The sequence below is a fragment of the Bos taurus genome, chromosome 9, assembly GCF_002263795.3.
Source record: "Bos taurus isolate L1 Dominette 01449 registration number 42190680 breed Hereford chromosome 9, ARS-UCD2.0, whole genome shotgun sequence".
NCBI lineage: Eukaryota > Metazoa > Chordata > Mammalia > Artiodactyla > Bovidae > Bos > Bos taurus.
This window is the reverse complement of record NC_037336.1, coordinates 90,951,202-90,976,569: the sequence shown is the minus strand read 5'-3', so window position 1 is coordinate 90,976,569 and position 25,368 is coordinate 90,951,202. Positions and strand designations below refer to the sequence as shown.

General features: G+C 40.0%; 1 protein-coding gene across 12 annotated transcripts in view; it reads left to right on the top strand.

Moving 5' to 3' along the window:
* The window catches only part of IPCEF1 (interaction protein for cytohesin exchange factors 1), a 167,893-nt gene that overhangs the window by 83,203 nt on the left and 59,322 nt on the right, over nucleotides 1-25,368 (top strand). For 8 of the 12 annotated variants that reach the window (XM_059889958.1, XM_024997091.2, XM_059889957.1 and 5 more), the window contains 2 exons: nucleotides 7,200-7,239; nucleotides 7,859-8,028. In XM_059889958.1, coding sequence (XP_059745941.1) covers nucleotides 7,200-7,239; nucleotides 7,859-8,028 — 210 coding nt within the window. The other 4 variants (XM_059889960.1, XM_059889961.1, XM_010808704.4 and 1 more) reach the window with 3 other exon arrangements.

Here is a 25,368-nt window from a genome sequence, read left to right as displayed (position 1 = left end):
AAATTAAACACCTCCATTAATGCTATTAGGGTTTCCCTCGTAGCTCAATCGGTAAAGAATCTGCCTGCAATGCAGGAGACCCGGGTTCAACTACTGGAAGATCACCTGGAGAAGGAAATGGCAACCCACTCCAGTATTCTTTTTTTTTTTTTTTCCACTCCAGTATTCTTGCCTGGAGAATCCCACGGACAGAGGAGCCTAGCAGGCTGCAGCCCATGGGGTCGCAAGAGTTGGACACGACTTATCGACTAAACCACCACCACCCATTAATGCTATTGCTTATGGTATTGTTAAATGCTCCTTATAAATACTAAAATTGCATGGGAATGATAAATATCACATTCGGTTTAGTGTAACCTGGGGTGAATGAGAGGGAAATGGAAAAGGGAAGTTGTATATCATGTATTCATATTTCATTCCCTTAAAAATAAAGTAAAAGCTAAGAAAGAAAAGAAGGAAGTGAGAAATGTGTACTCAGTGAGTTAGAATATGAACAGCTGAGACTTTTGATATCATGTAGTTAAATGGCTTTTCAATTTCAACATCCGACTGTCAGTGAACAAGTGTTTGTCTATAGTTTATTGCAGGAGAGATTATAAGCACAGGAGCATAGTTTTGAAAACACGTGTAACAACCTCTGTCTTTTGGCTTTAGGACTCCTGTTACTATCATGTCTCCTCTTTTCAGTCAAGATTCTGGAGAGACTAGTCTTTAGTGCTCTGTTAACTTCTTAAATTCCCATTACTCTCCAACCCACTGAAATTTGTTTTCTAGCCAACACAATGATGAAACTGTTTTGCCAAGGTCTCTAGTAATTTTTTCTTTCTCTTTTATACTGGTGAGTGTTTGATGGTTTTGGCTCACCTCTCCCTCCAGTCTTTCCCTCACTTCCATGACAATCCCTCTCCTGATTTTCTTGTTTTCCTTTGCTTGTCTGCTCTGTCTCCTGGCAGTCTCCATTCCTCTTAGTTCTGTGTAAATGCATTGGTCTTCCTTTGGATTTTGACTTCACTCCTTTTACATCCTACACATTTGAGTGATCTTACCCAAACTCAAGATTTCCACTCTCTATATGCTGATGATTCCTAATTTTACATCTTTATTCCAGACTTCTCCCAAATCTCTAGACTCATAAATACTATATATGCTATTTTCCCATGTGTCTTATATACATCAAACTCAATATGTTTACTATGGATATATATGTATTTATTTATAAATGCTGCTGTGTTAAGTTGCTTCAGCCATGTTTGACTCTGTGTGACCCTATGGACTGTAGCCCACCAGGCTCCTCTGTTGATAGGATTCTCCAGGCAAGAATACTGGAGTGGGTTGTCATTTCTCTACTTAAGCCATGTTCTCTATCATTTCAGTTCAGTTGCTCAGTTGTGTCCGACTCTTTGCGACCCCATGGACTGCAGCACGCCAAGCCTCCCTGTCCATCATCAACTCCCGGAGTTTACTCAAACTCATGTCCATTGAGTCGATGATGCCATCCAACCATCTCATCCTCTGTCATCCCCTTCTCTCACCTTCAATCTTTCCCAGCATCAGGGTCTTTTCCAATGAGTTAGCTCCTCGCATCAGGTGGCCAAAGTATTGGAGTTTCAGCTTCAGCATCAGTCCTTCCAATGAACATTCAGGATTGATTTCCTTTAGGGTGCCTTGGTTGGATCTCCTTGCAGTCCAAGGGACTCTCAAGAGTCTTCTCCAACACCACAGTTCTCTATATTGTCATTTATTCCACTGATTAAGCTAGACAGTCTTTCCCTGACACGTTTCTCTCCCTCACTTTCCACCTTCTAGCTTCCTCCTCCTCACCCTCCTCTCCTTGTCCCTCCTTCTTTTTCTTCTTCTTCTTTTTCCTCTTCTCCCTAGTTCTTCTTTAATTTCTCCAGTTTCTCTTCAATGTAGAAAGTGCCATTGCATCCAGCTTCTCCTCAAACTTCAATCCCTGCTTTTCTGTTCTCTTACTTTATATAACATCAACAACCGAAGCAAATACCTTAAAGGTTACTACTTTGTGAATTTTATTCTTAAAATAAATATATGTATTTTACCATTTCCTTTTGTGACTTTGGGCAAAACACTGAACCTTGATTTACTTCAGTTTTCTCCTCTGACCTAAATGGTGGGAAGGAAATCTAAAAAAGAGGGGATGTGCATATACATATGACTGATTCACTTTGCTTTATGGCAAGAGACTAATGCAACACTGTAAAGCAATTATACTCCAATAAAAATTAATTAAAAAATTTTCTTCTCGGTAAAATATGCATTATAATAATGTCTAAGCTGTGAATGTGACAATTTAGTCCAAGTATTTATGAAAAGACTCACCCTGGCTATGGCAAACACTATCTAACTATAAGCTTTATGTTTCTTGGTTATCATTGTTTTCAATTATTGTCTATTGTTATTATAAAGTCTCTTATCTATCTTCATTTTTCACTATCAGAGAGTTTCTTTTCATATTAACTTAGTAATATTTAAGGTAGCTAGTCTTCTGAAAAAAAGTAGCAAGTTTTTCATGTATTTTTACAGGTGAAATTTTAATATTTAAAGCTTGAAAATTCTCTTTACAAAATTGAGTTTAATTTGCCAGGAAAAAGGAGAGATTTTTTTTTTTTATAGGGGGGCAAATGTGTTTTGTAGAGAAACTTCGTAATGGTTTTATCAGCTGGAGCTGGCTTGGCCCTAAAAAATTTAGGAATTTTTGTGGCTTGGTTAATGGAGAGGGAAATGGCAACCCACTCCAGTATTCTTGCCTGGAAGATCCAATGGATGGAGGAGCCTGGTGGGCTATTATCCATGGGGTCACAAAGAGTTGGACTGACGGAGTGACTAATACTACCCTAGAGCTTTGAGGCTGTTTGTGTCCTTTGGCTCAGGCTGCTGGCCACTTAAAGTATTGGTAGCTTAAAATTGACAATGCTGTGAGGTTTTATACCATGGAACTTGGGAAAATGGTGCAAATCAGGACCCATCATAGCCTGCTGCTGCTGCTGCTAAGTCACTTCAGTCGTGTCCGACTCTGTGCGACCCCATAGACGGCCTTCTACCAGGCTCCTCTGTCCCTGGGATTCTCCAGGCAAGAACACTGGAGTGGGTTGCCATTTCCTTCTCCAATGCATGAAAGTGAAAAGGGAAAGTGAAGTCACTCAGTTGTGACTGACTCTTAGCGACCCCATGGACTGCAGCCCACCAGGCTCCTCCATCCATGGGATTTTCCAGGCAAGAGTACCGGAGTGGGGTGCCATTGCATCATAGCATATCACCGTGTAATTTTAAGACACGATCATTGTGAAGTTTGATGTAATGACAAACTATTTTATGGTGAATTTTAATGTCACAGGTAAATTGTACCTTTTAAGATTTAATTGCTATATAAATTAGAAATCAGTATAATAATTACCCTTAACTTGGATGTGAACACCATCATTCAATATCAGAGGAGGTCCATTTGTATATTTTACACTGGTTCCTTTGTATATTTATACAGCATGTGTTTTTGAGCGATTAATGACCAAGTGAATTTTTTTAACCCCCCCTGCTTAAAAAGTAAAAGAAAAATACTCTTTTTCAATAAAAAGGAAATATGTATTCAAAAGAAAAATTTCCTCAAATTTTAGAGCCGAATTAGGGCAAATTCAGAATTTTAAGTTTTACCTACAATATCCCAATAGGAAGAAAATCTTGTGAGAAAAATACCTTATTAGGCTTTAGATATTTGTTATGAAGAGACACAGGTTCAATCCCTGGGTCAGGAAGATCACCTGGAGCAGGAAATGGCAAGCCATTCCAGTCTTCTTGTCTGGGGAAATCCCATGGACTGAGGAGCCTGGCGGGCTGCTGACTATAGGGTCACAAAGAGTCAGACATGGCTGAGCATACTTACACACACATTTGTTGTAATGGTTATAATTCCCTATAAAAAAAAATGGTTTCATAAAGTGCTCACTGTTTGCTTGGCTTTTTCTCGCTCATCTAGTGGAATAAACCACATGTGAGATCTTTTTGAAACTGACGAGCTCGTGGGTTCCACTTCCTGTTGTGAGGAGTTAGACATATCTCAAACTTACTAAAGTTCTCAAGATTGTTTTCATTCTTTCATGTAAACCAATTTAGGTTTCAAGTTCATGTCGATCAAGTGAAAATGCAATTCCCACTAATTTATTGTTCCTGTAATATGCAGCTCAGCTTCTGGTTGGAGGAAACAGTTTGAACACTTATACAGATTTTATGATCATTTGCCTTAGGAAAAGTTCTGTCTGAGGCATAGGGCTGACTCAGTGACTAAACTCCTTGCCCGTGTTTTAAAAAAAAAGTCTGAATAAAGTCCTGTCGGTTTTGAGTGCTCAGCCTGCTTGAGGTATCGTCCAGCCTAGAGCCCCACTTCTCATTAGTCCAGGTGCAAGAATCTAGCATAGACCAAGGCCTGTTTTGGGGCCACGTTGAGACAGAGTGTGCAGTTTGATAGAGGGTTTTCTCTAGAACCAGCCATCAGCTTGTATGGTAGAACTGGAAAGACCTTGTCAAATTGTGCTGTGCTGAGTTGCTTGAGTTGTGTTAGACTCTTTGGAGTGGACTCCATGGACTCCATGGACCATAGCCCACTAGGCTTCTCTGTCCATGCGATTTTCTAGGCAAGAATACTGGAGCGAGTTGCCATTTTCTCCTCCAGGGTATTTTCCCAACCTGGGGATTGAACCGATGTCTCTTATGTCTCATCTCCTGCATTGGTAACAGGAGATACCTTTACTCCTAGCATGACCTGGGAAGCCTGCTGCTGCTGCTGCTAAGTTGCTTCAGTCGTGTCCGACTCTGTGGGACCCCATAGATGGCAGCCCACCAGGCTCCCCTGTCCCTGGGATTCTCCAGGCAAGAACACTGGAGTGGGTTGCCATTTCCTTCTCCAATGCATGAAAGTGAAAAGTGAAAGTGAAGTCGCCCAGTCATGTCCAACTCTTCTCGACCTCATGGACTGCAGCCTACCAGGCTCCTGCGTCCATGGGATTTTCCAGGCAAGAGTACTAGCCTATAATTAATGGATGGAGGAGATTCACCTGCTCCCAGTCAGGAGGGATGGAGCGTGGGCTGCCTCCCTTCACGGATACTACAGTGTCCTCTCCTACTTTCTGTTCCTTTCTAAGCTGCTCTTTTTGTATCAGCTAATGTGATTGACCTTGTTCAGATGTGCCAGAATGGTCTAGGACTGCCTCTGTCCATAATTCCCTTTTCTTCCTACTCCCTGGTGGTTCTTAATTTGTCTTGAGAGCTTCCTGGGGTCTCCTGGACCCCAGATTCTCTTAAATTATTCCCACTGTCTAAATTGACTTACTCTCTTCTTTTTCAGTCCTGGCTGTCAGCTAAGTTCTAGCTATCAAAATAAAATACATTATCTGAACAATATATTTGGGTTAAAATATTTTGTTAATGGGCTTTGCTGAACTCAGAAAAAAGCCCAGGAGAAAGAACGTTGAAGAGAATAGTGGGAATTTTAGATCAGGATGCAGGTCAGTGTGGGAGGTATCTTATGAAGTAGAAATGACTAGAATTTGGTCAAAAATACCTACATTTTTGTTGCCTGTCACGACTCTAACAGGTCTTCTCTTGCCTAAAATTTAGGGCAAATATTGCCTTTGTCATGTCCATTTTTCAAAAGAATGATTTCTTTCTTCAAGAATAAAATTTTATTCTAATATTTGTAAAATAAAAAGTTAGTATGAGGTTTCTCAGGAAATACAGTTTAAGGCACTTTAACTTCATCACTGAAGTTAAATGATTAGAGAAATACATCTGAGAGAAATACAAATCCTACCTATCCTAAAACTTGATAGGAAATTTTTGTTTATTATATATGAAACATTTGTTTACATCTATAATCATATAATATTACCATGCATACATAAAGAATTTTTAGTTTTTAGCGCATTTTTGTGTACAACCATATTAAATACTTATGAGACTTATGGGATTGGATTTATAAATATCTTGATTTTACAAATGAAGGAAGTTGGTTTTGAGTGCTAAACTGACTTTTCCCTGGGTAACACAGCTACTAATTACAACAGCTGTAAGTTGATTTCAGGTCTCTGGATTTAAAAATCCCATCTTACTTCCACTCTGTCACATTCCCTCTTCAAAAATATAATAGAGCCATTGTAATTATTAAAGCAATAGTTAGATACAGAGGATATTAGCCAGGTGCATCTAGAATAACTTTATAAGCTCTTGTAATAGAATTGCATATCAATTTTTAGAACTCCTCTTCGATTATGTACATTTTTTTTCAAATTCTCCACTCAAAAGATTATGTCATTTAACCCTGACTGAATTCAGCTTAGATATAATGGAGGAAAAAAAAAAATCTCACACACATACAGAGCCAGTTGAAAGATTTTTTTTTCTGTTTTTGTTTATAGTCTGATGATTTTACTTGAATTGTTTAAAATGTAATGTGAAAAATGTATATTTCAGATATAGTATCTTTTTTCTAATTTGAATCTTAGAAGAGCTGGTATAAAATAGAAATTGGTAATTAATTTATCTTCCATAAGACAATATGTGAATTAAACCTGGCTGCAAATCAGAATTTCCCAATAAGGAGGGTTGATAGGTACTTACACCTCACCAAAAGAGGTTGTGGAACTTCTTTTTCTGGGATGGTTAATTCATGTGGTTTACATGCAACCCGATGGAGGTAGCAGGACCATGAATTTAGTAGTCTGATGTAAACCTGTAGTCCTGTGAGACTGTAATGGTTGTCTTCCAGGTTTATTTAAATAATTGTTGCTCTTTAGAAATGGCACAAAATAAAGCATGCTATAAGTTTTTCTTCTCTCACAAAGAATAAAAGGGGAGATATTTTTATTATTTTTAAGAACTTGAGTGAACGCTATCCTGTCATAACTAAAGTGGTAGTGAGAAAGGTGGTTGTGGGTGGAAACAGGAAACATTAGTGATAAATGCTGTGTTCCGTAGTTTTCAGGTGCAGCTAGATGTCTATTGATTCTAATTAGCACATTTTGTGCCTCAGCTAGTAAGCGCCCCTTTAGCTCTGCTGGGAGAGTCGTTTTTTTTTTTTTTTTAGCTTCCATCCTGCTCATAAACACTGCCACCTCCTCCCTCCTTCTCTCTTTACAAATGTTACAACACAATCAGAAATTTCCTCTTTTCTCTCCTTCCTGCATTTCCAGCAGGTTCCCTTGCGTCAGAAGCAGAGAAAGAAAACTCAAGGTAATTAGATCTTTTGTTTCTTTATCCCCTATGTGTGTGTGTGAGTGTCCTGTTCTCCTGGATGTCTTCTTTGGGATCCGATGTTTGTCTGTCTTAATGCTAATACCAGGACGTGGATGGCAGATTAATGTGGGGTTCTTGTTTTTGGATCGATTTTAAGAAATGATGGCTTGCTGTTCATTTGGATTAATCCCCCGTGGTATGTCAATAGAGCTTACAAAGACTGGCACTGAGTCGGCAAGTGGCTGTGTTTCTAGGTGGGCATTAACCCTTTTCCATCTCTTGCATAACTACTGCTATTATTGTTGAAACAAGCTGGTTAGTGCAGTGATGTGCCTGCCAGAATCATGATTTTCATGTTTTCAATTTACTCGATTGAAGAACGTTCTTAGACTTACACCTGTATGTGTCTCACTGTTTCTTTGATCTTGTCCCTTCTAAGCACCAAATGAATGTTTAAAAATAAAATCGGTAAATTACTTTAATTTTCACATTTACTTTGCATAGATCTTGGTACAAAAATCCAACTTCCTGAAGGTAAACAGTGTACAGTTCCCTTTCACTCTGTCTTATAAATCAGGGTACAACGTTACGTACTTTTTCATGTACTTGTTTGCAGGTTTTTTCAGCATGAGTCGGAGGAGGATATCATGTAAAGACCTGGGGCATGCTGACTGCCAAGGGTGGCTCTATAAGAAAAAGGAGAAAGGAACTTTCCTAGGCAACAAATGGAAAAAGTTCTGGGTGGTCCTGAAGGGGTCGTCGCTGTACTGGTACAGCAATCAGCTGGTGAGTCCACTCTCTTCCTTCTCTTCCCTCTTCAACAAAGGGTGGGTCAGAGATCATGATGGAGCAGGTGGTCCCTATGGGAAAGATCATTTCAATTTCTGGGACTTGGAATAGAGCAAATAAACCAATAAGCTCTAGAAACTGTTTCTGTGGATATGTAGGTTTTTCTGTTGTACTTGGAGGAGAAAACCATCCCGCTTGACTAATCTTTGGTTGGAGAGGAGCATCCCAATGTATACCTGTCTTGAAGGAGGATTTCAGGGCCTGTTAATGTTACTCTGCCATGAGAGATGCTAATCATTTCAGGATTTCCATGGACAACACTTGCTATGGACACTTGACATTGCTAAAATCTCTACTAAAAAAAGGGTCTCAACTTAAAGAAAAGTTGAGGGTATAAACTGATTCTGTCCACAGAAGCTGTTTTCATTTTCCCTCCTTCATTATTTTCTTTTCCTCTGACCTTCTCTGTGGCTGGAGTGGGCAGGAGTTGGTTTTGGAATCTCTAACCTGTGTGCCAACATTGTGTCGCTGACTGTCATCTCTTGTTCTTTGGCATGTACGCTGATGGCTTTAAACTAATGATCCTTGGACAAGTCTTGATAAGAAAGTTGCCTAATTTATCCTGTAATAGGCAGTGTACTTTTGAGATCTATTTTGCAGGCAAGTTTTCTGTTGGAAAGGGCTGAAAATAAAGTTATTGTTAAAATGTGTAATGATCAAAATTTAAAAAAAAAAAAAAGTGTGCTGATCCTTCCTGGCTTGAGGCATTCTGAAAACAATGATGTTGTTGAATATTGAGCAGAGACCTTTCACAGAAGAACTCTCTCCACTAACCCCGAGTAGCCAACTGCTGATCTAAGGAGAGCTTGTTTCCCGTTTTGGTTGAGTGAAGGTCAGCAATGGATGTCCTTTAATCTATTAAGGGGAAATCATTTAAAAATTGACCACAAGCCAGAACAGTTCTTTTTATATGACACCATTCTTTTAAAACATCTTATGTATGCCCATCTCTTGAGCAACAGAGCTTTAGGGCAAATAACTTTATAAATGTAAAATAAGTGCCCTGTGTAGTTTGAAGGTGAAATTTTCAGCTAAGAAATCTACATTCACTGGCCACTAATCGAAAACTTGTGTATCCACGTGACCCAAGGACCTGTCCTGTAAGGGTCTGGTTAAACTGCACTCAAATCCAATTCCAGTGCACTGGAATCAGCTCCCTCTCTTGTGCTTCTCTCTGTACGCCCCCTCCTCTGTCTCCTGCTGCCAAGTTTATTGCTTTGGTTTCACCCAAAACCTGGTACAAAATTCTTCACTGAGTTTTATAACAATATATATTTTTGAGTTTTAGCAATTTTATTAAAGATTTGGGAGGTTCACAAGTAAGAACCACCTTGTAGAATATGTAATCCTCCACTGTCTCCTTTTCGCTCTTTTGTTCTCCTCTCCTGGATACATTCATCATCTCCTCTAGCATGGAATGGTTTCATCCAAATTAAGGCAACCTTGGGCTGGGCTCTCACCTTCTACCCTAAGGGGTTTTTCCTAAAAAATACAGCGTCCTTCTTCTTCTTCTTTTTTTAATGAGAAAGTTTAAGATTTGTTTACTTTAAACTTTCAAAGATGCAATACAGTATTATTTACTATAATCACAATATTGTACATTACATCCCTATGATTTATTTATTTTATAACTAAAAGTTTGTGCTTTTAGTATCTTCACCCCTGTTGCTCACCCCTCAATCTCCACCTCAGACAGCCACCACTCTGTTATCTGCATTTTTCAGCTTAGGTTTATTTCTTTTTTTAAAGATTCTACATAAAAGTGAGAGCATACAGTATTCATTTTTCTCTGTCTAATTTATTTCACTTAACATAGTGCCTTCAAGGTCCATCCATGTTGTTACGAGTGGCAGAATTGCATTAGTTTTAAAGCTGAATGTGTGTGTGTGTGAGCAGCTCAGCCGTGTCCGACTCTTTGCGACCCCATGGACTGTAGCCCTCCAGGCTCCTCTGTCCATGGGATTCTCCAGGCAAGAATACTGGAGTGGGTAGCCCAGTACCCACCTGGGATCTTCCTGACCCAGGGATTGAGCCCAAGTCTCTTGCACTACAGGCAGATTCTTTACATCTGAGCCACCAGGGAAGCCCGTTATAGCTGAATAATATTCTACTATTTACATATCTCAGTCAGTTCAGTTCAGTTGCTTAGTTGTGTCCGACTCTGCGACCCCATGGACTGCAGCACACTCACATCCTTTTAATCCACTCATCCATCGATAAACATTTGGATTGTTTCTGTATCTTGGCTATTGTAAATAATACAGCTTCCTTCTTAATGAAGGTTAATAAATTAGGGTTAATATAATTTTCTGCTTCTCATTTATAATGTTTTAGGCTTTTGCTTTTGGCTAGTTGTGGCAAGTTATAGTCTGGATCTTTTATGAAATGAGACGGCTTACTAATTTACTTTTTAATAGCTCTTTAGGAATTTTCTGAGACTGTTGGGAAGATTGGGTGCTGATGGAGCATAGCACATCTGTGGGAAGTAAAAAAGCTCAGATATAAGCCTGGCGTTAATTTCCTCGTTCAATTGCATTTTCCCTCCAATATGTTCTCGGTGCTGTTCCCGTCTTCATAGAATTGAATCCCCTCTGAACCACACATGGTTACAGAGTTGGCTTATTTGGCCTCATCAGTTCATTTGGCTTGTTTCTCTTAAGGGAGCAATGAATTACCTGTTTTAGGCATTAGGAATCTCATGCTTCCACAGGGACTAGCACTGTTGACAGAGACTTGATGTGAAAGAGGAAAAGGAGGGACCATCAGACCCCCTCGAGGCCCCCGTCCTCAGTTGCTGTCATACAAACACATAAAGCAATACTCAGGGAGCAAATGATGAATTCGAGCAGAAATAGATTAGCAACATTGAATGGAGATAAACTTATTGTTATCTGGCCAGAGAATTATCCTATTCAGCTAGTGGTATATAACAGAACAACCCTTTCAGCTCCCTAATTCTATGCTGTATTATAGAGGAGTCATCTCTACACACACACATACACACACACACACATACACCCTGACATCTTAATTATATGTTTGTTTGGGGGGAAAAAGTCTACTCAGTGAATACTTAATTTAAGAGTCATAGTCCTGCCATCCGTGTGAATATCAACTGTGAAGTAAGAGCCAAACACATACGCTCAGGCTGAGAACATTTATTTACTTTAAGCCACTCAAGGAATTCAGACTCAATAAAGTAGCTCCCAAGGCATCTATGCCTTATGAAGAAACTTCTTTTTCTTCTACCTTCCCTGTTGCCCATTCTTTTTCATACGGTAATGAAGCTGATGGTTTCATAGCCAGAGTCTCCTCTTATCAAATGCCTGCCAAATGCCAAGAGAGACTCGAGGTACCTTTCCTACATGTTTTTTTTTTTTTAACTCCTCCAAAATACCCTCTGAAGTAGCAGTTGTCACCTATTTTGAACGTTGGGAGAAGGCCGAGACTCAGGGAACTCACGCACATTCTCCAGGTGATCAGAGTCCTAACGGAGGGAAAACAGATCCCCTTAAGCCCCTTAGACGTCTCAGCCCCAGGTTTTGTCCTATGCCAACCTGACTCCATGCAGGGACCAGGACAAACTTGGTTCCGTGTGGTTCCCCGCTATTGTCTGCCTTCAGAGGGGCTCAGAAGGAGCAACTCTAGAAGTGAAACGTGAGGCTGGGCTTATGTGCAAGTGCAGCTGCTGTTGTGGCGTCCCTCTGCTTGTCGCGCTTGTTACCTGACAACCTGAGGAGATGCCACTCTCACCTCTCTCAGGGTTTTGTTATCGTCGTTACCTAGTAACCGACACATGGTGTACTTCCTTCTTCCACCACACTTTGATGCTTTAAAAAATGCTACGCAGATTTTCTTGAGAAAGGTCAAGTCCAGACATTCATCTATCGCTTTTCACACCCCATCTTACTCGCATAGAATCTCATGCTGCACACAAGAATTTATGGCATGTTTTACAAAACCATATTCAAGTTGAACAGCCTTAAAAATCCAGGCTGTTTAAAATCTTGGATTAAAGTCCACACAAGTGCTTTTCCTTGCCCCTGAAGTACCAGTTCATTTCCTGGCTACTGATAATCTCCTGGCCCATATCTGTCTTATTCTCCCTACCCTCTACACTGCCACCCAAGCTGCAACTGCAGAACTAATTTTAATTCTTTATTAATGGCATGTATGCCAGCTCTCTCTTTAAGCCTTTGCATATGCTGTTTATTGGCTCAGATAACTCTTTGTCTTCATCCTGTAAAGTCTTTCTCCCACTCAATCCCATCAAGCTTACTCCTCCTCCTAAATCAAATTTTAGTTTGAATAGCTGATCCTCTTAGTGTCCTTACCTTTCCTCTGACCCAGATTAGGCCACCTCTTCTGTGCCCACGGCAGCCTATGCTTAATACTTATTACACTTATCTTCCTCTTTTGTACATCTTGTTGTGTGTGTTTAGTCTCTCAGTCATGTCCTGCTCCATGTGACCCCGTGGACTGAAGCCCGCCAGGCTCCTCTGTCCATGGAATTCTCCAGGCAAGAATACTGGAGTGGGTTGCCATGCCCTCCTCCAGGGGATCTCCCCAATCCAGGGACTGAAGCCTGATGTCCCATATTGCAGGCAGATTCTTTACAGTCTGAGCCACCAGGGAAGCCTGTACATCTTGTTAGTCTTGCTGTTTTCCACTACTGATAATAATCTCTATAGAGCAAGACTGAGTATATCTTTAGCCCCTTAGGCGGTGTCTGACACTTACTAGGCACTCCTGTTGTATTTGTTGATTTTATAAATAAACAAGATTTAGGAATCACCAGCATTTATCTTACCCGTGGGGGTTTTGAGAAATGGGCTGGGGAGTAAAGACGGCTTTTGATGGAAAATGATTTTCCAGTAAAATAACATCTATTAAAAAAAAAAATATATATATATATATATATAGTCACACCTAGTCATGTCTGTTCTTAAAAATACAGGACAAGATCCAATTTGAGATTTGCTAGAAGGTTTCCATGGTCCCAGATGGGTCCCACACAGCTGCTTGCTCCCATTTTGTTAACGTCTTACTAGAGTTTATTTTATTAGATTCTTCTAACCATGGCCTCTGGCTGAAAACGAGGGTTTATTGATCCAGATCACCAGGTTAGGGCAGAAATGTTGAAAGAGAGAAGGAAGACTTCCCAGGGAATCCCCTCCACTCGAGATTTTCACCTGGATTCCAGGCACATCTGAAGACTGATGTTTGGGATCAGCATCTTCTCTCTGGAAGAGAACAGACAAAGTTTTGAATTATTGTTTTCTTTCAGGCGTGTTGCTATGAAATAGTGACAGGATAGGTCCTGAAGATGTGATTACTTATTGGTGAAAAGTATCATATTTTTTCAGCTTTAAGATTTCCCCTTTTGCTATAACTTATTTTTCTTTTCTAAGAATTCTTCATTAAAAGTTTGCATAGTTCCTTGAGAAATATGTTGTGGATTTTATTTATACCCAAGACTGATCATATGGTAAATATTATATATATATATATATTATTTTGTTATATAACCCACTTAAAATCAGTGAGGTTCTTAAACGTTTCTGCTCACAGAGCATTTAATCATTTTGGTGGCGTATCTTCTTACTTTATCTAAGAGCATATGTGAGCTATCAAAATTCATCAAGGGAACATATGCATTAGGCTAGTATAAAACTTGGAGGCATTGCCTAAACAATTTAGGCTTTAATTACAAAGCACAGTTTAATATTAATTACAGATAACAGATATTAAAATTCTCTTTCTAAATGAGCCAAACATGAAAAGTTTATCATCTATCCTTCCATTCATCCACCTACCCACCCATTTATATATCCTCTCATCAGTATTTATTGAGACTTAAAAATAATTTGGACTAACTAGTAGATGTAGATGTTATAAGTGTAGAATTACAAATAAATGAGAGACTGCAATTCTTCACTCTATTAAAAGCTTAGAGACTGGTGCACACAAAGAGACCTGTGTAAATGACATGATCAAAGAAAAATTGGTGAAGAAATGGCTCTGAGAGTGAGAAATACAGATGAATTCTATAAAATTCAGGGTAAAGGGAAGTATTTTGGGTTGAATGTGGGAGAGTTCTGCCAAGCAACTTTTATTCCTGAAAGATTCTTCTCCCTTTCTATCTAGGAAGGTGTGTTTTTCCTTATCTCATCATTTCCCAAAGCTGTGTGATTTCCTTGGTCAAAGAAGCTAGCCTTCTTTACTGGATAAATATAATTTTCACCAACAAAAAAACATTGTTCCTGTGGATTGCAGTGAATTTAGAAAGTCTTTGTGGAGAAGATCAGCCTTGGAAGACAGTTTTTATTATTATTATTATTTTTTTTAAGGACAGAGGGTAGAAGGGTAGGCATTCCAGTCTGGGGACTAATGTGAACAAAGGAATGAAAATATAAATGAACTGTGCCAACCCATTGTGTTAGGCATTATACTGAATTCTCAGAAACCCTGGCAAGATAGAGTTTATTATTCCCATTTTTCAAGGCGTTTAATGCAGCTGAGGGAATTTAAGTAACTTGCTCAAACCTGCTTAAGGAGTAAGTGGCAGGACTGGAATTCGGAACAAGATCTACCAATACTAAAGTCAGGCTACATGACCTCCCCGTTGAGAGGTGAGCCAGGATCAGTAAGTGTGGCCCCAAATGCACATGGTAGGGATGTGGATTTGGTCAGTAGGCAGTAGGGAGCCACTGCAGATTCTTGAGTCTGAAGATGACCTCATGAAATTGGCTTATGAAAATACCAACCGAACAGTAATATAGGGGCTATGTGCTGTGCTGTGCTCAGTCGCTTCAGTCGTGTCTGACTCTTTGCGACCCATGGACTATAGCCCACCAGGCTCCTCTGTCCATGGGATTCTCCAGGCAAGAATACTGGAGTAAGTTGCCATGCCCTCCTCCAGGGGGTCCTCCCAACCCAGGAATCAAGCCCATATCTGTGGTGTCTCCTGCATTGTAGGCCTTTTCTTTACCCACTTAGCTACTTGGGAAGCCCATTAACACACTAAGACCCCCTAAACCTTTTTTCCCGTTAGCTCATGGTATCAGAAGGTGGAGAAGCAAACCTACAGATCTGTCTCTTGACTACCTTTTTAAGGCATGTGACTGGTTTGTTATCTGCTGCACACAGGCCTCCTGAATGCATGGTTTCTCCAGCCCAGCAGAGCCCCTTAAACTGCTGCTGTAAGTGACATTTGCAATAAGCAAGGGCACCAGTATAAAGACAAATACTAATGGAATAGTGGCAGAGCAGCATGTCACAAACTCCCATCAAGTACAGGACATAGAGTGAAGAACAGAACCAGGAGAAATCGTGTCAGAGCAGGGCTGGTAGGCAGTGCGAGTGGGCTGTGCAGGAGTGTCCTGTGTACCCACAGGAAGCCAAGAGATGCTCTCCATACCATGTTTCTACCAAAAAATGGGAAGAACGGGGTCTGACAGGAAAACATTCTGTCCCTAAGTAAAAGCAGAGCTTGGTTCATGGACTCTGAATGCACATTTATGGCATAAAAGAATTTCAATTCTCTGTCTTCATAAAGCAAAAATCTCAAGTCTTTGTGATTGAGTTTCACATTAACTGGCACTTTATTTTGCTTAAAACCTAAACGTTATCAGTTTGAGAAGAAATCCACTGTGATAGATCTCCCCATTTTAATTCTAGGGTTTCTTCTTTTGATCCTTGGTAAAATATTTTTTATCTAAGAAACAGAATAGATACATGTATACATATTTAAAAACATGAACCACCGGAGAACGAAATAGGAAATCAAGGAAGATTTAAGTTCTGGGGGAAATCAAGAAAGATTTAAGTTTTGGCGGCCCTTGATTTTTTTGTAAATTCTTTGAAGACTGTAGCAGAATAAAAGGATCACTGGCTCCGAGTCTCCTAGAGATAACAAGTGATGAAACTAAAAACAAACAAACCTACCTACCTCCCCAAACAAAGTCACCTCAATTCCTTGCCCTGCCCCACAGTAAAAAACATGCATATCTTTAGTAGCAGTTCAGAGTTCATCTTTATCACCTATCCGCCTCATCAGTGGACGTTTAAAGCCATGATTTTTTTAGACTTCCAAATTTTTGTATATAGAATATAAACTTGTATTAGATGACAACTGATTTTTTAAAAAAATTCAGGTAGAGAAAGAAGCAATAACTTTTAACTAACACCTTCTCCATTTTTTATTACTGTTCAACTTGCTACCATTTAGCAAAAAGCAAAATTTTCATATTGTTTACCTCAAATCTTATTGCTTTACAATTGTGGCATACTCTCCATTAAAAATAAAAAGATGAAGCAGTCAATCCAGTGATTGATTTAACATGGCTTTCATTTGGAAAAGGGGGAGGGGAAAGAGGGAGTCATGACGAAGAAGAGACCAACAAACAAAAAAGGTAAATTAAACATACAATGGTTTTCTTTAAAGAAGAAGAAGAAAATGTTATTTTCAACAAAAGGGGGGAAAAGCATTGAAAAGCCTTGAGTCAAGCCATAGCCAAAACCATATTCTAAGTAGCTTTTCTTTTTTTCCCTGTCTTTTTTTTTCTTTTTTAAAAATAAAATCTCTTCCCAAACCATTATCACTTTTAATCTTCCCGGGACTGGGCTTCATCTTCAGTCTGGGGAAGATGATATAGGGGCTATATTGGAGATGATATAGGGGCAATATAGGATGATATATATAGCCTATAGGATGATATAGGGGCAGTATAGGGGCTATATTGGAGAATAAAGGAGCTTTCAGAGGGTCAGTTAGGAGATGGTGACAAAAGGCAGTTGTTGAAACGTGAACTCCTAGACTGGAGGGGAAACTAAGAAATTAGGACGCAGTACACAATAAGTGGGGCTTCCCAGTGGGTGTGAGTCATAGAGAACTGAGTGAAAGCTGCTCAGTCGTGTCCAACTCTTTGTGACCCCATGGGCTGTGCAGTCCATGGAATTCTCCAGGCCAGATTCACTAGAGTGGGTAGCCTTTCCCTTCTCCAGGAGATCTTCCCAGCCCAGGGATCCAACCCAGGTCTCCCGCATTGCAAGCGGATTCTTTACCAGATGAGCCATAAGGGAAGCCCAGAAGTCGTAGAGAAGGGAAGCCAAGGGAAGTCATAGAGAACCAGCCTGCCAATGTAGGAGATGTAAGGGATGTGGGTTTGATCCCTGGGTTGGAAAGATCCCCTGGAGGAGGGCATGGCAACCCACTCCAGTATTCTTGCCTGGAGAATCTCATGGACAGAGGAGCCTGGAGGGCTACAGTCCATAGGATCACAAAGAGTAGGACACAACTGAAGCGACTTAGCATGTACTCACACAGTTAGCAAGGGAAAGGTATGTGGAGCGCTTGATATAGAACACAAAATATTTGAAGCTAAAACGACTCCAAGTTTTAGAGCCTGGAGAGACTAGGAAAATAATATGAAAATTGAGGAAGGACAAATTTGTTGGTAAAAATATGCACTTAGACTCATTGTCAGTGACTTTTCCGGTTTATTTTAGTTTTGTACATTCTTTGTATAAAATTACTAGGAAACCTATGTTCTTTAGTAGTAGAGTAACCATTTATTGATGTCTTTTGTGCTGTTGCATCAGTGATTCAAGGGAGCCCAGGAACCCCTGGGCCTCATACAGAAAAAGGTGAATCACCAACTCTTTATTTCATAAACGCTTTTGGTAAACTGGTGAGTTTATATGTTAATATAAACATATAACCATATGTTAATATATGGTTTAATGGGCTTCCCTGATAGCTCAGTTGGTAAAGAGTCTGCCTGCAATGCAGAAGACCGCAGTTCAATTCCTGGGTTGGGAAGAACCGCAGGAGAAGGGATAGGCTACCCACTCCAAGTGAAGTCACTCAGTCGTGTCTGACTCTTTGTGACCCCATGGACTGTAGCCTACCAGGCTCCTCAACCCACGGGATTTCCCAGGCAAGAATACTCGAGTGGGTTGCCATTTCCTTCCCCAGAAGATCTTCCCAACCCTGGGATTGAACCCTGGTCTCCCGCATTGTAGTCAGACACTTTACTGTCTGAGCCAACAGGGGAGTCACACTCCACTCCAGTATACCTATTATACAGACCTTGCAGTTCTTTGAGAATTCAACCTGCCAGCCTGAATGTGACTGACTTTCCCCCTCACTGCCTGGATGATTCCACGTGTCTGCAGGTTCAAGTAACCGTGACTATATCAGATGTTTTCAGTATTCAGCTGTATATTTAGGTCATGTGAATTTTGGAAGATCTTAGGTTTGGAAGGGATTTTTCTTGGAATCGGTTTTATGAGAATCTCTATAGAAAAGACTAATACGGTTTTTAGATTAAACTGAATATACCTTTGCAGAAAATGTTACTTGAAAGCCTGAATTTCTCTTGTTATGAGAAAACTGCTCTGAAAGTTTCACTCAATATAGAGCACCTTTTTTTTTTCCACCATAAGAAAATAAGAAATGGGTTAACTCTCCCTTTGAAAGAGTTGTTGATGTTTTCTTAACTTTTTTTAGTAATCGGTTATTAACATAGATTTTGGGGAAGATGTCTGAACAAGTTTAGCATAGGTTGAAAAAAAAATCTGTAAGAATTTATATTGCAATCAGAGCTTATTATATTCTTTTTTTCCTTTCCCCCAGTATAATGGGAACACCTGAGGGCATATTTTTTATCTCTCTGATTTAAACTGTTTCTAGAGACTCCCCTGGCAGTCCAGTGATTAAGACTCTGGGATTCCACTGCAGGGGGCATGGGTTTGATCCCTGGTCAGGCAACTAAGATCCCATATGCTGCCCGGCGTTCTGCAGTCCATAGGGTCACAAAGAATCAGACATGACTGAACAACAATGCTGCACGAAGCAACCAAAAAAAAAAAAAAGAAGTCAGTGTTCAGCATTCAGAGTTATCCTCTGTGAATACTGGTGACCACCTTGGTCTTGGGATATCACTGAATGTATAGAGTAAATGACACACCCAGAAAGTGAAAAAAAAAAGCCAAAAAAGAGAAAATTATGTCCCTGGAGCCTAGAACCAGTAGGCACAGAATAGGCACCAATCATTTTTTTAAATACAATTACTTAATTATCACATTACATAATTGTCAATTATTTATATAAATCAATTAATCAAAGCATGTTGAACGCCTGATTATTCCTGGAGTTCTACCAAACAAGATCCTTTATGAATGATGGGCTTCTAATTTGTTTGATCTCTGTATTCATTGTTTTGGCCAACAACCAGCTTCTGAGAGTGTCCCATACAAAATTCCAGTACTTAACAATGCTTCTTCAGTGAAGGCAATTCAAACCACTGAAGTAAAACGGATACACTTGTTGCCAACCCGTGTTCCTGGAGTGTGTATGCGAAAGGAGAATGGGAAGGTGGATGGCAAAAGATTTTTTAGCAGCTGGAAGTGACTGGTTACCCTCAAGATGATGACTTGAGTGAAAGGAGAAAAACGAATTTAGGTACCACCTGAAAGCCTGCATTTAGGAATGACTGAAGACTTTTTGAATTCTTTTCCTTCCCTCATTACAATTCAGGCATGTGGAAAAGATCTTTAAAATGGATGCTTGGTTTTGGTTTAATGTATTTGTTGTCTGTGATACTATCACCATGTCTTAACATTTATTTTCCTTGGTAGGCCTCCGAATGCATTTCTAAAATACTGGTTCCCCACCCATAGCTTTATTTATTTATTAAAAATTTTATTGGAGTGTAGTTGCTTTATAATGTACTAGTTTCTATTGTATAGCAAAGTGAAGCAGCTAGAAGGTATACTTGGGATTTACATATATACAGTATTGATACTGGGATAAAATAGGTAACTAATGAGAACCTACTGTTTAGCACAGGGAACTCTACTTGATGCTCTCTGGTAACCTAAATGGGAAGGAAATCCAAAAAAAGACCAGAGACATGTACACCCATTGTGACCAGGGCAGTCTGTAACTGAGGCAGGCTGTCCTTTGTGACTTCTTATTGCTAAATTCCCACAGTGTGGGAACAGTTGCTGACACTGCCAATATTATTTTCCTTTCGATTCTTTCCAAACTTTGCCGAAGAAGCTGTGAGATACCAAGGCTGTGAAATATTTCACCTGTTGTCTTGTGCTCAGGGCAGGTCCACTGTGTTTGGGCACTGATGCTTTGACGGAGGACCCCAGGGTTCATGACAGCGGCTGGGCTGTCGGAGGATGGTCCTCAGCTCGTGGCAGGGACTAGAATGCCCTCGGGAGATCAGTGGTACCTCCTCTCCTCTCCTCTGGTGGCCAGTGCCTAGTGCTTCTGCTGGTGTTTCCACAACCTTCCTCTGTTTTACTTCATCTTTTTTGGGTGGAATCCAGCTTCTCACTTCTTGGAAACTTAAATAATTTTTTAAATGCCTTAAATAATTAAGAAGATGGTTTAAAATGTCAGACAGATATGGAGAGAGACAGAAAGAAATGAGTGAATTAAGATCATTTATTTATTTAAATGAATTATGATCCCGTGACCTTGATGCAATCACTCCAAACATTTTGGTGTATGTGTTTGCAAACATTTTTCTGTGTTTCCTAAAAATCCAGTTATACCATGCATGAGATCATAACTTGATTTTTTCACTAAGCAATTATTACAAAAATATTTTCATGTCTATATACTATATATATACTATATACTATATGTATATATATATCCACAGCATCATTTCTAATGGCTGTATTACATATGGATATATTATAGTTCATTAATGCATAGAATTTGAAATAAGAAATCTTGGTTTTAAAAATTCTTTAAAATAGCTAACAGGAAATAGAATTTACAAACACACATATACTAAGTTGAATATAAAGCAACATGTGTTTAATTTATAGTATATGTTTAATATGGGCTTCCTGGGTGGTGCTAGTGGTAAAGAACCCACCTGCCAATGCAGGAGACGCACAAGATGTGGGTTCAGTCCCTGCCTGGGTCAGGAAGATTCCCTTGGAGAAGGGCATGGCAACCCACTCCAGTATTCTTGCCTAGATAATTCCATGGCTAGAGGAGCCTGGAGGGCTCGTGAAGAGTCAGACATGACTGAAGTGATTTAGCATGCAAGTGTGTTTAATATATTTGCATTTATATAGTTATTGGTATGCGTATAAATATATTGATAGGTGAATGCGAGTGTGTGTGTGTATCTCGGTTATTCTTTTAAACGAGCAGGCAGGAAAATGAGTTTTGCCAGCATGGATATGAAGGACAAATGCCACAGGGTCCTTAGTCCTGCCCTTTCATACTAACCTGTCTCATCCTAGGTCAGTGATGCATTCATTTTCTTATAAGTACCTTTTGACCAAGAATACCGTCCCTACGTAATTCAGAGTGGTTGTGAGAAGAGTAAACGCATTTTAAGGCAATATATAAAAGATCAAAGGAATACGTATAATGGCAAATTTGTGTACACTTTAGATGAAATGTGTGTGTATAGCATTGTGATTTTAGGATGCAAAAGGGTTGTGCTAAGGATTTTCAAACACTAGAAATGTTTGTTTTTGTTTTGGCGGCAATGGCTGTCATGTGCTAGAGATTCTAAAAATACTCCTAACTGACCCTGTGTAAAGGGTGATTTCTAAGCCATAAAACAGGAAAGTGAACTAGGAGGCCCTGGGGGCATTCTTCAGCACAGTAGTTCCTAACGTGGAGTAAGAGCTTAGGTAATATGTGATTTAGTGATGAGGGCTGTGTGCACATTTTCCAAACAATAGAATGAGAAGTGACCCATGGGATGAGCTGAACTTTTGGTTAGATTTGAGGATTTTCCTGAGAAGTCATTATTTGAAGATTTATTGTTCCCTGCGGAGCAAGCTTTTTAAGGTCCAAGGGACCAGATGCTTCTACTGACAAGCTAGCTGATAAACTCATCTGTCATCGTGCTGCTGTGTTTGGTTTTCCATAAAGTGTGTTTCAAGCACATTTTGAAAGGAAGCTATGCAGTGGAAGTGACAAGAAATATATATATAGAACATTTTTTAAAGGAGCCAGAATTCAGAACATGTTTGAAACAATGTCTTCAAAAAGGACAAAAGGGACTTCCATGGTGATTCAGTGGTTAAGACTCCATGCCTCCAAGTGCAGGGGGTGAGCGGTGTGGGTTCGGTCCCTGATAGGGGAACTAAGATCCCACATACTGCACAGCATTCTCCCTGCCTCCCAGATAAATGAAAAGGACACAAGGAAATGACATCTTAGAGTTGAAGTTGTCCCTAGATTCAAAATCAGGAGGATGGGCGCTCCTCTGATGCTGGAGCCACTCATCAACCTAGGCCAACCCCTCACCCTCTCTGGGCCTTCTTTCTTATCTGTTAGACTGGAATGTGAATCTCTGGCTATTCCCTGGGAAAGAGGCAGTCTCATGAACAGCATGTTAACCACTGATATTTTCCTATTGGAATCTTAGGAAACTTACTGTGGCAAATGCATTCTCATCCTTCACTGACAAATAATGATTTTCAGAGGAGTATCACCACATTTTTTGGAATTTATTTTTAGAAAATTGTAGTACCTCAAACATAACATGCAGTCACCCCTCTTAACCATTTTGAAGGGTACAGTTCAGTGGCAGTAAGTGCATTCACATTATTGTGCAACTGTATCCAGAACTCTTACCATCTTATAAAACCACAGTACTATATTCAGTATCTCCACCTCTGGAAACTACCATTCTACTTTCTTTCTTCATGAATTTGGCTATTCTTGGTACCCCATTCAACTGGAATCATGCAGTATTTGTCCTTTTGTGACTGGCTTATTTCACTAAACATAATGTCTTCAAGGTTCATTGCATCATTCTGTGGCATGTGTTAGAATTTTCTGCCTTTTTAAGACTGAATAATATCCCATTATATGTGTAGACCACATCTTACTTGCACGTTCGTATCTGTTGATGATCACTTGGATTGTACCCACCTTTTGGAGATAGTGAATAATGCTGCTGAGGATACTGGTGTACAAAAGTCTTTTTGAGACCCTTCTTTCAATTCTTTCAGCTACATACCCAGAAGTGAAATTGCTGGATCATATGATAATTCTATTTTTAATTCTTTGAGGAACTGCCATACTGTTGTTTTTTTTTTTATGGTGGCCATTTTACATGCCCACCAGTGACGCACAGGGGTTCCCTTTTCTCCGCATCTTCACGACCATTTGCTATTTTCTGGTTTTTTGTTTGTTCGTGTTTTTGGATAGTGGCCATACTAGCAGATATGAGGTACTGTCTCATGGTGGTTTCGATTTGCATTTTCCTAATGATTTGTCACCTTGAATATCTTTTCATGTGCCTTTTGGGCATTTATATATCTTCTTTGGACAACTGTCTTTTCCCAATGGAGTCTGTTCAGCTGTGGCTGAGCAGTAACTTAATGGGACTCAAGAAACTCATGAAAGCAGTTTGAAGAGATTTGAAATTTTCTGGAGTTTTGGAAGATTTAATATGCATGGTGTGAAGGCACAATTATGTGCTATAATAACTGTAATTTTGAAACAATCTGCCTTATTTTTCTTATTTCCACCAAATTTCTAATATTGAAAGCAAACATGCCAGACTTCAGGTTTTCTTAAATGATGTTCCTTTATTTATTCTTCCCTCACTTCTGCTCTAGCCATGGATGGAAGATGACCTCTATTGGGAAATAAGACATGTAGCTTATTCTGTAATAGTGACATTTAGCCAAATGTCTTCCTATTCATTTAAAAAACTTCCTTCCTGTTTAGTGCTTTTTCTTCCCTTTTTTTTTACCCTGACCATGCTGCCGAATAGACCAACTCTAAGTAGGTGGAAGTAATAGCGTCTCTAGGGTTTTAAGGCTTCTAAAACACTGGTGGGAGTTGAAGCTGGATGTGGAAGATCACGTATGGCCTTCTGTGCTAAGGCTTGTGCCCTGTGAGGAAGATTTTATATTATAGAGAACAATAATAGAAGATTCTTTTATGCTAAAATTTCCACCTTGTTCTTATAATGATATTTCAGAAGATAATGACTACCTTTGTATGTCAGACTGCCAGAAAATTCACTGATAACTTAATTTCGTTAAAACTGTGATTTCGTAGGGAGAGAATGGAAGAATGTTTAAGTAAGCATGGCTAGCTAGGATTGCTGATTTACAGATCATAGAGTGAGACGCCAGTCACTTGTATGTGTGCATGCTTGGTCACTAATTATATCTGACTCTTTGAGACCCCACGGACTGTAGCCTGCCAGCTCCTCTGTCCGTAGGATTTCCCAGGCAAGAATACTAGATTGGGTTGCCATTTCCTTCTCTGGGGATCTTCCCAACCCAGGGAACAAACCACGTCTCTTGCGTCTCCTGCGTCTCCTGCAGTGCAGGCAGATTCTTTACCACTGCGCCACCTGGGAAGCCCGTGGTCACTACTTAAATATGACCTAATATGATAATGAAAGAGTCATATCCTTGGGCAATTTTTAAAAGGAAATCATGAAGAGGGCTTCAGGTGCAGAGCAGATGGGCTGTTCGTGAGCAGGAACCACTAGTAGGAACGCTTTCTGTGAAAGGAATAGCATCGTGGTTTAGATTTCCCAGAAGCAGACCCTGAGAGAGAATTTAGGTGCAAGTACTTTATTTGGGAAGTGATACCGGAAATATGTGGAAAGGAAATGAGGAAGTGAGAAAAGGTGGAAAGTCAGCTGATAAAGCTCTCTTGAGCATGCAGATCGTGACTGTGAGTAGCTAAAGCTTAATTCTGCTGGGGAACTCTGAGAGCCTGTGAGAAAGACACACCTCTGAGTTTTCCTCCCAAGGGACAGGGACCCTGGAATATTTATACACCAAGTCGCATCAGTCGTTGCTTGCCCTGGGGGCAGGGCACCCCTGCACAGATGGGGAGCTGGAATCTGGCAGCCAGAGAAGCCTCCCACAAAGAGATGCAAGGGCCGGCAGTCCAGTCTGGCCAGCGTGCCCCGGGTGATCAGGATGTGGCCGCGTGGCTGGGTCACCCACAGCATTCTCTGCAAGTGGTCGGCTTCCTTCTGAGGCCTTTTCTCTCCCCCTGTTAGAGCCCCAGCCTCTTCAGTACCATCCTGATTATCACCACCAACACCTTCAGTCCATTTTTATAATGAATGGCCACTATCTGTGGGTTTGGTAGGAAATCAGGCCTTTGTGTTGATTAGTCAAGAACACTTGCCAAATGTTTTCTATGTAGGACATCTATTTCTAAGCATTTATAAGAAGAAAAATCTCTTTGGATGAAAATCTCATTATATGCAAAATACAGCGCTAGATAAACTCAAATGC